We start from the raw sequence: 13,966 nt of genomic DNA, 5'->3' as shown, positions 1-13,966 counted from the left end.
TTTCCTAGGCGCAGAACTTGGCATTTATCCCTATTAAAATTCATTCTGTTGTTTTCCGCCCAGCGCTCCAGCCTATCCAGATCACTTTGAATTCTGTTTCTGTCTTCCAAAGTATTAGCTATCCCGCCCAATTTTGTGTCATCTGCAAATTGGATCAGCATTCCCTGCACCTCCTCCTCCAAGTCATTACTAAAAATGTTGAAGAGCACTGGGCCCAGGACTGAGCCCTGCCGTACCCCACTCGTTACCTCTCCCCAGTTTGAGAAGGTCCCATTGATAAGCACTCTTTGAGTCCGATTCTGTAGCCAACTGTGGATCCAGCTGATCATTGTTTCATCTAGCCCACTTTGAGCTAGTTTGCTCACCAGGATATCATGGGGCTCTCTGTCGAAAGCTTTGCTGAAGTCGAGGTATATTATGTCCACAGCATTCCCACGGTCTACAAGGGAGGTTACTTGATCAAAAAATGAGATCAGATTTGTCTGGCAGGACTTGTTCTTGACAAATCCATGTTGGCTTCGAGTAATCACGGCATTGTTGTCAAGGTGCTCCCAGATGGATTGCTTTATCACGTGCTCCAGAATTTTCCCAGGGATTGATGTCAGACTGACTGGTCTGTAGTTCCCAGGTTCCTCCTTTTTACCCTTTTTGAAGATAGGGACAACGTTAGCCCTCCTCCAGTCATCTGGCACTTCCCCCGTCCTCCATGATTTCTCAAAGAGAATAGACAGCGGTTCTGAGAGTTCTCCTGCCGGTTCCTTTATGACTCTAGGATGCAGTTCATCTGGCCCTGGAGATTTGAACTCATTCAAAGTAATGAGGTGTCCCTTGACCATATGCCTGCCGATCTCCAGCTGCACTCCTGCCCCTTCAGCCTGGACTCCGCCTTTGCCAGGGGGTCATAGATTCCTGAGAGAGGTCATCAAGTGCAGAGACCTTCCCACGGATCAGCTCCCATTTAACCCAAGCCACAGAGTACCACAGATGGCACCTACACCTCTGATGCCGCCTTTGACCGAGTCAGCCCATTGGTCCGCCCAGCCCAGCCCAGTCTTGTCTACACAGCCTGACAGCAGTTCTCCCAGGCTGGACACAGGATGCTTTCCAGGCATCACCTGGACACAACCAGGGCTTGAGCCTGGGACTGTCGGCATGCAGCGTGAATGCTCTACCACTGAGCTGCAGGTCCCCCTTCTCTCTGCCTCAGGCATAAGCAGAAGAGGCTGCTCAGTAGGGTTTGGGGGGCGATAACTGCAGAGCCTCCAAGATCCAAAGCCCATCCCCTCTGCTGTCCCGCACCAGTAGAAGGCGCTTGCGCTTTGCCCTGGCAGCTCCCAAAGGCCTTTCTGGCTGCTGCACCTGCAGCCTGTATCTCTCTTCTTTGTTACTTCAGCTTTCTGTCCTGCAGCTTCATAAGCACGGCAGGCCACTGCAGGATGCCCGCAGGGCAGACCGTGACTGATGGGCAAAGCAATGAGGTCGTGGTCTGTTGGCATTGCTGTAGGATGTGCTAACCTGCTGGAGTGGAGAACTGGGCCTGGATCAGACCTGGGCTCTCTGAGCTTAAGGGCAGGTTGGCTGCCTTCTGCCTGCATTGCAGGCTTGGGAATGTCGGGTGCTTTCTGTGGCTCAGCCCAGGGATTTCAGAGTCTGCTGCACTCTTGGTTCTTCCACCACCATCTGGCAGAGGGTGTGTTTGGGCTGGTCCTTCACCCGTCTCTTCCAGCAGGAAGTATTTCATTGCTTCATGTAGTGGAGGGAGAGGCCTGGGCCACACGGGGACGTGGTCTTCCTGACTCATTCTGTCTGTGCAGCCCTGGTGCAGCAAGGGCTGTGTGCATGCACCGTGGAGGGGAGGCCACCCCTCTCTCCCATTCCCCAGTAACCTAGTTTTCCCGACTGTGAAGCTTAGCTGGCATATAAATGCAACCAATAAACGAAATAAGAGTCTCTGCTGGCACTTCACGGTTTCACCGTCACCGGCATGGCTTGCCGTCCAGGCTCTCCGGGGCTGCCTTCCTATGAGGAAAGGTGAGGCATCTGCCTCTGGTGGCAGATCTGGGGCATTACAAAGGGTGGCTGATGTTGTGTCTCCTTACTTTTAACCAAGTTTTAAAAATGTTTAAAATAAACCACCTGCGGGGTAGCAAGGCAGCGGGCAGGAAGTGGGTCTGAGAGTGTCGGGGATGTGCATTGCGCAGACGCTTCCTAAAATGGGTAATTCAGGGTGGCGCCATTGTGGACAAGACGGTGCTACTCCAGCGCAGCCACTCTAGGACAGACGCGTATTTCTGCTGCCATCTTGGAAGTTCTTCCGCTGTGCTGCTGGAGGTGGAGGAAGCTGATTGGGGCGAGAACTGGGCCTTGCTGGTTCAAGAGACTGAAATGGCCAAGGCTGGCTCTCTTTGTTTGTGGTGTGGTGAGCTCCCCCAGGAGCGGAAGAAGGTAGCAGTAACGCCTCCCAGCCTCATGTAAAATCGTAGGATTGTGGAGCTGGAAAGTTCACCTGGCTGCACCCTCTTTTCTTGCTTTGAAGGGAGATCCAGCATATTCAGATATCCGCCTCCTCCAGAAGCTTCAGCCCAGCTTTTTCTGATGAAAACTGTGCCCTAGATTGAAAGCAGAATTTGAAAGCTTTCCTGATCCCCATTTATGGGAATGAAGTGGTCCTGGGGTGTGAAAGTGAAACCTCTCCGGTCCTCCGCCATTCTCTCTAGCCCTCTCTTTTGCTTGTTTGCCATGTTGATTTTGATCTGGAATGACATCTGCCAAAAGTGGATTCATGTGACTTTGGAGAGACTAGCCGATTTCCCAGACCAAGGAGCCTCCCCTCCCCCCAGCTGGCTCGCTTTCATCTGCTGAATTGTTCCCTATGTGCAAATATGTGATGGCCATCTGAATCAGCTTTCAGGTGAAACTCTTGTTCTACAACTTGGAAAGTCGTGGTGAAACTCCAGGGTGATGTCACTGCTCAAACATGGAACCTGCTGCATCTCGATGCAAGCAGAGAGGGGAGGGGTGTCTGGCCGTGCAGTTTGTCTGACACATCTGTATAGCAAGTCCGGAATGATGTATCCTGCTCAAGGGCCCCCTTTTCTTCATTAGCGGCATATGAATTTTTTCACTGTGTGTAGCTAGCATGATTTCGCTACAAACGCAGGAGCTGATGATACAGTTTAGCATGCAAACAGATACTGAACGAGGCCTTGTTGAGTCAACTTCAGTTGCTATAAGTGCTCAGGCTTTGGAGCTAGAATAAAAACTTAATCAAGCACGGATCAAAAGAGAGGCGACTGTTAGGTTCTCTGGACACTTACCTGGTTAGCAAGTGCTTAGTTCCCAGTTTTGATCACCGTACCTCAACAGGAGAAGAGCTGAGCTGAAACAGACCTACGGCCCATCTAGCCTAGCATCCTGTTTCCCATGGTGGCCAGCTAGATGCTTCTGGGAAGCCGACAGTTTCTTTCTTCATTATTTATTTATAGTACCATTATATCACTTAATATATTAAAATCCCTAAACATTAAAAGAGCCATGAGCACAGTAGCCCTGTTCTGCTCCTGCTGTCCTCCAGGAACTAGTCAGTGGCACATTGCCTTTGAACATGAAGATTCTATATAGCCATCATGACAAATAGCCATTAATAAGACCTGTCTTCCTTGAATTTGTCTAGTCCCCCTTTAAAGCCCACAGCTTGTGGCAGTGAGTTCCATAAGGTGATGGCATGTGTTCTGAAGTACTTTCTCTAGTCTGCCCTGAATCTCCCAAGCCTCAGTTTCATTGGAGGATGTTTTTGTATATAGGAGGGAGAGGGAGTGTTCTCTCTGTCCACTTTCTCCTCAAAGATGGCGTTTTATTGCCTAAGGCGGTGGCTTCCTCTTACGTGTCCCACGGCTTGTCTGGGCCTCTGAATGGGGAAGCTGAGTCTGTTTTAGTGTCATCTTCCGGTGCCCCACCCTGGGCAGGACATGAGAGCATGACACTCGCACGCCGTCTCTTTCTTTATTAAGAGCCGTGTCACTGGGAAGTGGGTGACGCCATCCAAGGATGGTGCTGCCCATATTTGGCGCTGTGGGAGAGGCTACTGGGGTCCTCTTGCTTCTCTGGTGTCATCCGCTTGACAGTCAGGAGCCTTAGTTAGCGTGTGTGGTTTTTCTGGGTGGGGGGACTTTCCTGCTGATAACAAGCAACTCAAGGGGCATCATCTGCTTTCTCCCTGGGGGCTTCTCCTCTCTCCACCACAGGAATTCTGCTTGATTCATGCTTCATTTTGCTTTCCCAGTTTTTGGAGGCTGGAGATCCCTGTGTGTGTGTGTGTGTGTGTGTATAGATAGATAGACAGACAGACAGACAGAGAATGGTGAGTCATTTTAGCCCTCCATGACCCATGATAAGATGTTGATTTCCTGCGTGGGGCAGGAACGTGAGAACTTTTGCCCTGATAATATACCCCACGGCCTCTTACTCTCTTCTCCACTTTTCTCTCTCCAGCAGTCACAGGTGATCAGCCCTTTGCTTTAAGGAAAGGGGGTCAGGTGCAAACCCACTGCTCGCCCGGAACTGCAGTGTTTTAGGTTCAGCAGAGGAGTGCACAGTTCGGAGAGGGTGCTGGGCGCACCTCTCAGTATTGCAAAGGATTGTGGGGCAGCTGCCTCCGACTAGTCCTGATGAGACTTGTGTGTTCTGTTACGTTGTTGGTGTGAGCCCATTCGTGTTTATGGGGAAAAGGGTACACTCACACTTTACATTAGGTGGCTGAGGAGTTCCGTCATTGAGGGAACTGCTTGCATGGAGCCTGGTGTCCTCAGTAGGGTGATGTATGAGGAAGAGTTGGTACTCTGCAACTTTCAGCACCAAAAAGCGGAGTTCTGAGACTTGAATGAATTATGTAAATGAAGCACATTTTGTTCATTCTGTGTAGTTCCGATCTGCCTGTCATGTGAAGGGGCATGCTTTCAAACTGGTTCTCATAGCCATGAAGAAAACAACAAATTTTGTTTCAAAAATGAAAATTGAGATTGAAAAACCCCAACACTGCACATGACTCACCACAGTGTTGTGGTTGTTGTTTCTTGACCTTAATAACTTCCAAATCATTCCTTTTTGATGAGGAAAGAACATAATATGACAGGATGTTCTTTCATTTGGATTTCAAAATGCTGAAACCCGGCATTTTGCAGGGGTGGTGTGTGTGGCAGAGAGCAAAAATGTCCTTATTTTTATAATGAAAATATACTTCAATTTAGGGATTGCATATTTATTTTTGTTGTTAGCCCTATAGAAGTGGCTTTGATTTTGATCAGTGCTTCAGTGTGACCCAGCCATGCCTGACCCTGTTCATTTAAAAAAAAGCAAGCATCTGTGTTTTCCTATATCCATCAAACTCTGAAGGGCACAAGATCAGATCCAGAGAAAGCTTTGATCGTTTGTCTTGAGAAGTGTAGGAGGTGCGTGTGTATATAACAGAGACAGAACCTCTCATGGGGATCAACTTGTGTCTGTTTAACTGGAAGTGCTGGGAGTTGAACCTGGGATCTCTTTGCATGTAAAGCAGGTGCCTCTGAGCTATTACCCTTTCTCCCCCGCACACACACACCTCCTTTTATAGGAAGCTACCTTGTACTAGGTCAGTCTGTTTCTCCATATAACCTAGTATTGTCTATTCCAGTTGGCTGCACAGAGGAGCACATTAATCCCACACACACACAGGTTGAAAGAACATGTGGGGGGCATTGTCCCATGCCCTGCACAACTATGCCTCCAGCTGCCATCACGTGTGGCAGAAACGCCTTGCCGCTGTCTGTGCATTTGGGCAACATGGAAATGGGATCTTTGCATGTGCTGATGTGCGCACGTAGAGCTCCACATGAAGAGGGGCCCTGATTGGGCCAGAGTCCTTCCTTGCATGGAGGAGCTCCACGTGCATCCGTACATGCTGACAACCAAACATCTGTCTGAATGTTCAGATGGCAGGGAAGCGTTTCTGATGCAGGACATGGGAATGGCAGTCATGCCTGTGAGGTGCAGGGCTAGCCATGCAGCCCTGTGCCCCTCACACATTCTTTCGGTGTGTGGGTGTTTGTGTGAACCCTCTATAGGCTCCCCAGGCCTCAGGCATAGTCTTTCCCCTTGCTTCCTACTGGTCCCTTTCAACTGGAGATGCCAGGGACTGAACCCGGGACCTTCTGCAAGCAGAGCTGGGGCGACTCTCCTTCTTCGCCTTTTCTCTGCCAGGAGACTCAAGGGGTGGGGGAGAGATGTGTCTGTGCTGGGGCACGCTGTCCCCCCCCCAGCAAATCTACAGCGTGTGCTGCATGCTGTGAGCTAGACAGGCTGCCGAGGACCCTCCTTGGAGGCCCTCTGGGTGGGGAGACTGACAGCCGCTGACTTAGGATCTGCCCGGTCCTGCCCAGACATGGCTGAATTGGAATGCGCTCCCCTCCCAAAGTAGGCCAGCTGGAGGAACCTGCTTGTGTTGCTCCCCTCCCTTGAGCCTGGTGGGGCCCAAGCAAAGCCCAGCGATGCGGAAGGCGGAGCCTGTCATTGCCTGGTGCCAAGGCCTCTTCTGTGGCTGGCGCGCTGCCTGTGCGCTGGGTCCAAGGTGCCTCCAGGGGAAGCAGGCACAGAGTTTGCCTGGAGTGCCAGAGGAGGAAAGGGAGCAGCCTTGCCTTTCACTCAATCAGCCACACCTTTGTAATGGAAAGGCCAGGTGAGAAGAAAGGTGCTAGCAATGAGAACTTGCCCACAGGCAGAGATGAGAGAGAGAGAGACAGACAGACAGACAAGACAGACACCACCATCCCCAGTCACATGTCTGATATTCCTTTTGGAAAAATCAATGGTGGGCATAGCCTGGATTGTGCCCCAAGGCTCCTTGGAATAGGTCAGATCTAGGAAAGGAAGCAAGGTATTAATCTTGTGGAGGGAGAAGCTGTCTTGAAAGAAAGGGCCCCTGAGTGCTCGGCCTGTAGAAGAGCTCCACACCAGCAGAGCCTCTTGGGAAGGACCTGAGTAGCTCAGTGGCAGAGCACTGCTTTGCATGTGCTAGGTCCCGGGTTCAGTCCCTGGCATCTCCAGTTGAAAATACCAGAGTGGGAGAACAAGATGATGGGGAATGTGGTGATGGCTAATCTGGGCTCCTGCACTGTGGTCCCGTTAATTCATAGGAACCTAGGAAGCCACCTTGTACCAGGTCAGATTATTTTTCCATCTAGCCCAGAACTACCCTGCAGTGACTCTCTGGGATCCTTTGCAGAAAAGAGTCATGTGATGGTGCCCACCAGTCCCAGTTAGGAGCTGAGCAGCTCCATTGTGAACTAACGGAGGTTTCCAAACCATCTTCAAAGGCTGCCCCATGCACAAAGCATTGCAGTAATCCAACAGGGAGGCTTCCAGAGCTGGTTACAGCTGGTATTTCAGCCTATGCTAATAAAAGGTGTGAGGCTACCTGTGCCTCAGGTGACAATGATGGATCTAAGAGCACCCCAAACTGCGCACCTGAAGCTTCAAGGGGAGTGCAACCTCCTCTAGAACAGGTTGAACACCACTCAGCCAGGCAGTCAAAGCACCCACTAACCAGACCTTTGTCTTGTCTGGACTGAGCTTCAGAATGCAGACTCTTCAGAAATCTGCCATACTGAGGAGGTTAGGCAGTGATCCTTGATACGACACTTGAGATGTTACAAGAATCTCCCCTCTTTTGCTATATGAGAAGTTGGAGGCTACGGCCGAGCTGTCATAGCTTCCCCTGCTCTCCCCCTGGCCAAGTAGCGTCTGCCTGGATGAGTCCTTGGCACTGGCTTGGCGTGATGTCTCTGGCTAATGTTGGGGAGGGGGCATTCATGCAGGCATTGCTCACATCCTTTATTTTGGCGGTTGGCATGGAGCAGCCTTGGCCAAAATGTTGTTGCATTTTCACTGGGTCATGCACTGTCTCACCGCAAGGCAGGACTTGCTGCTCAGGCGCATCAGGTGAGGGGGATGCTGGGGACATCCAAGGGTCATGAGCCGGCATTAAAGGTGGGCATGGCTGCGCACGTGCCGAGGGCCCCCCCAGAGGGCCCCCTGACAAAAGCCTCGGACCTGCTCCTCCTCCTCTTCGCCGCCGCCCCTGCTTGTGCACCTGCCTCTGGCTCAGGCCCACACAGTGGTGGTGGTGAGCAGGAGGCACAGTAGACGCCACCGCCGACTTGATCACCGCCTCTCTGCCTGTCAAGCAAGCAAGTGCTGCAGCGACGAGGAGGAGGCGCAAGAGCAGCTGGTGAGAAGGTCGACTCCCTGCGGGGGGGGGGCATTGTGGGTGTCTGCCCAAGGCCCTCCAGACCTGGGGCCGGGACTGGGCATGACCACAGCCTCATGTGCTCCCCACTCTGTGAAGCAGCCTCTCCTTCCAAAATTTCCCCTGACTTCTAAAGCCCCCAGAGCACATCCAGCCTCCGCTAGGTCAGCTGGTTGGGACAAAAGGTCACGACTTAACATGCCCTGAAAACAGATTTCATGGCTGCAGCAGTGCTCGGGAGAGAAGGGCGCGTCATGAGCTGCAAGAGACGCTCCCACTGCGCTGCGTGGGTTGGCCCTGCACCAGTGCGGCCTTCAGCCCACAACCTCCCTGCTTAGCTGGCATCCAGACACCTGGCCAGCTAACTCCTTACTGGCTTGCCACCATGGGTGGATGTCGTCTGCAAACCAGTTCCTCGGACTTTGCAAGTCAAATTCTGACTGCTTCCACCTCCTGTGGATGCACAATGGTCCGACTGCTTCCGGAACTGTGGAATGCGGACTGACTGGCAGATGGGAGGCACCAAGAACAGGTCTCTGGATTGCTGAGAGCAGCTCGCTTGACCTGCAAGAAGTGCCTGCTTAGAAGAGGGAAAGTGTGCTGACTTGCAGCCAACTCCTTGTAATGTCTCTCAGGCATGGCACGGTATTTGCTGCTTTCTAGTATACAGGCGGAGAGATTCATTCTCCTCATGCACTGTGGGCTTAAGAGTGCACGTTTAGTGCTGGGAACATCTTTAGGTTTTCTTAACGGGAAGTGAAAGGAGGGTTGTTTGTTTGTTAATTCGAGCTGGCAATGCTGCGGCTTTCTCACCCTCCCACCTCCTTTAGCTTTATATCCTTAAAGAGACACTGATGTTTAGGGCATATACGCACTGCAGCCGAAATGAACCCTACTGTTGCAATGTGTGTGGGCATTTCAGGTTCTTACACAATAGTCTGCAGTAGCCTTTTCTTCTGGTGGGCAGTTCTGTTTTTCTCTCCCCAAAATTACTCTGTGTGTGTGTGCGTGTGCGTGTGCACACACACACACATGCATGCACGTGTACAGTTGCAGATCTGTCTGCTTGTGATTTGTACCTAGCTGTCTGTCCCATCTGCATCTGTTTCTGGGAGGGGGGGTGCCCCTCAGTTTGGTACACAATGGCACTGCTTATGTTAATTGACTAGACCATCCTCCCCCAACTGGTGTCCTCCAGATGTTTAGGACTAAAACTCCCAGCATTTCTGACCATTGGCCAAGCTAGCTGGGAGATGCTGGGAATTGAAGTCCCAAACATCTGGAGGGCACCAGGTTGGGGAAGGATGGTCTAGTCTGTTCCCAGCTAAAACACGTGTAAAGTTCTTGTGCATTGGGGTGGGAACATCTCTACCTCTGTTAGGTCACTGATGGCTCAGGTGGTGTATATTTGTGTTACATTAATTATTTCATGATGTCTCCTCCAAGGAGCCTGAGGAAATGTACACAGTTCTCCCCCCCTCCACTCCATGTTATCCTCACACCAACCCTGTGAGATAGTCTAGGCTGAGCCATAAAGCCACCCTGTGAGCTTCATGGCTATACGGCAGCCTTCTCCAAGCTGGTGCTCTCCAGATGTGTTGGATGGCAACTCCCATCATTCCTAGCCAACACATCTGGAGGACACCAGGCTGGGGAAGGCTGTACTAGGTGAACCACCATATTCAGAGGCAGTTTGGGGACTTTCACAATAAAACCGTGAAAGGCTTTCAGCTCCATCCTCCGCTTCTGATCTTCCTTGATGGGCTGGGCAAGGTGGACCTTTTGTCCTAACCTAGCAAGGAAATTCTTGTGGGTTTGTCCTATTCTGAGCAGGGGGAGGAGATGGATGGGCCCCCAAGGGGTGCCATGTCTGGGGTTTGTGCGATACAAGGGCTGGAGATGTTACTGAAGAAGTAGTGAAAGTGCTAAGCCGCCCTGCTCGGTTTACAGGAAAATCCCTGAGACGCTTCTTGGCCTTGCTCTGCAATCTGTTCAAGGTTCTGCCTGTTATAAACAGAGAGGCTGCTCTGGAGCCCATCAGCAACCTTGGACCCAGGAGGAGGCGCTGGCTTTTTCATTGGATAATCATGGACTCTGCAGGGCCTGGTGTTCGACTGCCTTGGTCTGGACTCACCTTTCAAGAGCCAGAGTCTCCTTAATTTGCCCTTTGCCTTCCCTCCTGGGTTTCACCCCTGCCCTCTGTTCAACACCGCTTTCTTCTTGTGCTGCGTGTACGAAGCTAGCAAAGTAAATTGTATGGGGGTGGGGGATGCTAGTCAACCGTGCTTCAGGGCTAGCTTGCAAGCTTCTGGCTCGGAATTCCATAATGCAAAGCATGATGATGGGCGGCAGGCAAGGAGATCTTGAAAGTCAGCATTGTTCAGTCTGCCATGGACAGCTTGAATTGTGCAGGCCCAGGTGAAAAATTATCTGTCCTGGCTCTGTCCTGTGTAAGGTGGTGTGGCGGGCTGGAGAGGGCTGGGAGGCTCTGGCATCGAAGAGCAAGGCTCGAAATGCAGGACACAGAATAATGGGCTCAAGTTACAGGAAGCCAGATTCCAGCTGAACATCAGGAGAAACTTCCTGACTGTTGGAGCAATACGACAATGGAAATGGAACCTAGGGAGGTGGCGGGCTCTCCCACACTGGAGGTGTTCAAGACGAGGCTGGACGGCCATCTGTCAGGGATGCTTTGACTCGGATTCCTGCATTGAGCAGGGGGTTGGACTCGATGGCCTTGTAGGCCCCTTCCAACCCTACTGTTCTATGATTCTATGAAATGGCAGCCAAAGGAATTGGCTCTCCTACAGGGGTCTTTTTGCAGGAGTTGACAGACGTATTTGTGGCTCTTAATAGTAGCAGGCCTCCCCAAACTGGTGCCCTCCAGATGTCTTGGACTACAACTCCTACCGTCTACAGCTGGTGAGGGGATGATGGGAGTTGTAATCCAACCCATCTGGAAGGCACAGGTTGTGGGAGACTGTAGCAGAGGAAAGAAAGCAAAGCTGAGGGCTGAACCCTACTCTGTGGGTAAGAATGTCAGAAACTATTATTTTATGGCACAAAATGTCAGAAACTATTATTTTATGGCACAAAATGGTAACACCGAGTGTGGGCTGAGGGGAGAGGAAAACATTTCTTGTAGCATGAGCCAAAAGTTTTGCACATGAGGGGGAAAGGGGGAAAAGGTGGCTGGAACAGGGCCACTGATGGCTACTAAGCAGAAGCCACAACCCGGAAGGGAGCATCCGCCTCCTCCTCACCAGGCCCTTCCGCTTCTCCCTGTCATCACGACCACAAAATTAACTTGCAGGTGCTGCTTGGCCCCCACAGCTCGGGGACCCCAATGAGAGCAGCAGATGCCGAGGACAGGGGCTAACAGGCCCGGTGCCAGCACCTGGGCTAGCACGGGCCTGTCGAGGCCCAGCGGGGTTCTCACTGCTTGGCCCAGCATCTTTTCTTTCTCCTTAAGAAACATTCTGTAGGCAGGGGACAGCTGGCCGGGCATGTACAGCGCTGTCTAGCCCCCGCCCCCAAATCCAGGGTTGAAAATTACCTAACTGCACCAGCAATTTCAGACTTGAACGGCTCAAGCGCATAGCCACATTTGAGCCTCACCTGGCGAGCCTCAGGCTGGGAGTGGCAACAGACCATGCAAACGTGCCCTGTTTGTGTTTGAAAAGGGGCTTCTGGTGGGCCGGGTGGCGTGCTGGGGCCCCCTGGCGGCAGCGTCTTTCGCATGGCCCATTCTGCAGGCATAGCCAGCGGCCCTTCCTGGAGCCCCCTGAACGTTGACGCCTGTTCTCCCCACACCCCATCTGCACAGTGAACTTCCAGGACTGCGCGGAGAGGACCCACACCCCCTACGCCTCGGATGACACACGCTTCGGGGTTCGCTCGGATGGCGTGGTCATGGTCAAACGGCCCCTGCAGCTTCACGTCCACGAATGGAGCTTCTTCATCCACACCTGGGACATGGCTGGCAGGAAACACTCCGCCAAGGTGACGCTGCAAATGCGCAGCCACGGACGCCACCGCCAGCACCACCACCATGCGGTACGCAGCCCCCTGTGTCTGCCACTCTCTTCTCCTGCCCTTTTTGTTTACCGGGGAGCCTCCCAGGCCTTGGTGAGGCACTGAGGCTCCCCGTGTTATGCGCCCAGGCATTTTCCTGCCTTGCTGAGCCAGAGGGGTGTGTCTTTCTTCACAGGAGCCCAATGGCATTGCTCATGGAGAGGTGCTGATCTTCCCAAAATCGGGCCCAGGCCTGAGGAGACAGAAGAGAGATTGGGTCATCCCACCGATTACTTGCTCTGAGAATGAGAAGGGCCCTTTCCCCAAGAAACTGGTGCAGGTAAGACCTCTGTGCTGTGGCGGCTTTTCCTGGGGGTCCTTCCCTGCCAGGGGCGGCCCATGACTATTTCTTTCTTTGAGGTTTTGGTTACTTCATCTTAATCCCCAAATTGGTGACATCTCATGTTTGCAAGAATCCTGAAATTCACAGCCTGTGGCAGTGCTCGGGTCATCAGAACTACCCATCCAATCCTTTCTGGGGTCCTGCCAGGATGTTAGCTAAGCTTTGGATCCTGTCTGGGAAAACAAATATTCCCCAGCAATACACATGAATGTCTTTATACCAGCCTCCCCTATAGCTGACTGGGGGACTTGTAGGCCAACACATCTGAAGGGCAGCAGGTTGGGGAAGCCTGCTTTCTACTGCCAGCCTGTGGGGCAAGTAGGCCTGCTGGGACCTTTCCATTGTCCAGAAGGGTGCCATGAGGCATTCCGTCAAAATATAATTCTTCATCATCCATGTGGAAGTGGAGCTTCTGTGGTTTTACGTTGACTCGGCCATTTTGTGTCTTTCTGGGCTGTTGGGTTTGCGTTTGCCTGGTCTACGTTTCATTCTGTAATATGTTTGGAAAATCTCACTTGAGGCACTGTTGCTGTGCATGGGAGATGCTCATCAGAGACTGGCTGCTGCTGGCCATATGAGGCTGGCACTTGCCCTCCAACTATCAGGGTGGAGAGCCTGGCCGGGGTGTGGGGCAAATATGGCACGTGGTGGGGAAGAGGCTGCAAGTCGTGACCACCTCTGTTGCTCTGAAGCTCCCCCCACCCGCCTCTTGATGGATTATTTTCTCCACCAGATCAAATCCAGTAAGGAGAAAGAGACCAAGGTCTTCTACAGCATCACTGGGCAGGGAGCAGACAGCCCTCCGATCGGCGTCTTCACCATTGAGAGGGAAACTGGCGAGCTGAGAGTGAACCGTCCGCTGGACAGAGAAACCATTGACAGATACCTGGTGAGTCCTCGTGTGCCGCTGTGTCCATGAGCAACCAGCAGACCCTTCTTCAAATCACCCAGAGGTTGCAGCTGGCTACTAGGAAATGGCTCTGCTGTTTTGGACAGGTGGGCTGGGGCAAGCTCGGCGCTCTGTGGAGCTATGCAGGTAGCTGCCATGCTGTTTGCTGTCCCCTTAGAGCCCTCAGCTGGCCTGCACCCTTGCTGATTCCTTCCCCTACCAGGGAAGGAAGCTGCAGTCCAGCAGGAAGCCTCAAATGAGAAGAGTTGTCCATCTGGTGAATGAGGGAGGCCCTCTTGGCTCCCGTAAAGTCTCTTGGTTGCATCACAGGTTTCTTTGCAGTAAAATCTCAGGCCTCCTCCTCTGGTATTTGGTGGGAGGC

At 52.3% G+C, this 13,966-nt stretch overlaps 1 protein-coding gene across 2 annotated transcripts in view; it reads left to right on the top strand.

The window, feature by feature from the left end:
• The window catches only part of CDH1 (cadherin 1), a 35,873-nt gene that overhangs the window by 9,131 nt on the left and 12,776 nt on the right, over positions 1-13,966 (top strand). For both annotated transcript variants that reach the window (XR_014784690.1, XM_084812627.1), the window contains exons 3-5: positions 12,105-12,334; positions 12,489-12,632; positions 13,429-13,584. Coding sequence is in view for 1 of the 2 variants with exons in the window: in XM_084812627.1 (XP_084668753.1) it covers positions 12,105-12,334; positions 12,489-12,632; positions 13,429-13,584 (530 nt within the window). In the remaining variant the exon portion in view is untranslated. The remainder of the gene's footprint in view (positions 1-12,104; positions 12,335-12,488; positions 12,633-13,428; positions 13,585-13,966) is intronic.

This window comes from Heloderma suspectum, chromosome 8 (assembly GCF_057233095.1).
Source record: "Heloderma suspectum isolate Gila_16-S chromosome 8, 16-S_ref, whole genome shotgun sequence".
Lineage (NCBI taxonomy): Eukaryota > Metazoa > Chordata > Lepidosauria > Squamata > Helodermatidae > Heloderma > Heloderma suspectum.
The sequence above is the reverse complement of the archived record's forward strand: the minus strand, read 5'-3'. Positions and strand labels throughout refer to the sequence as shown.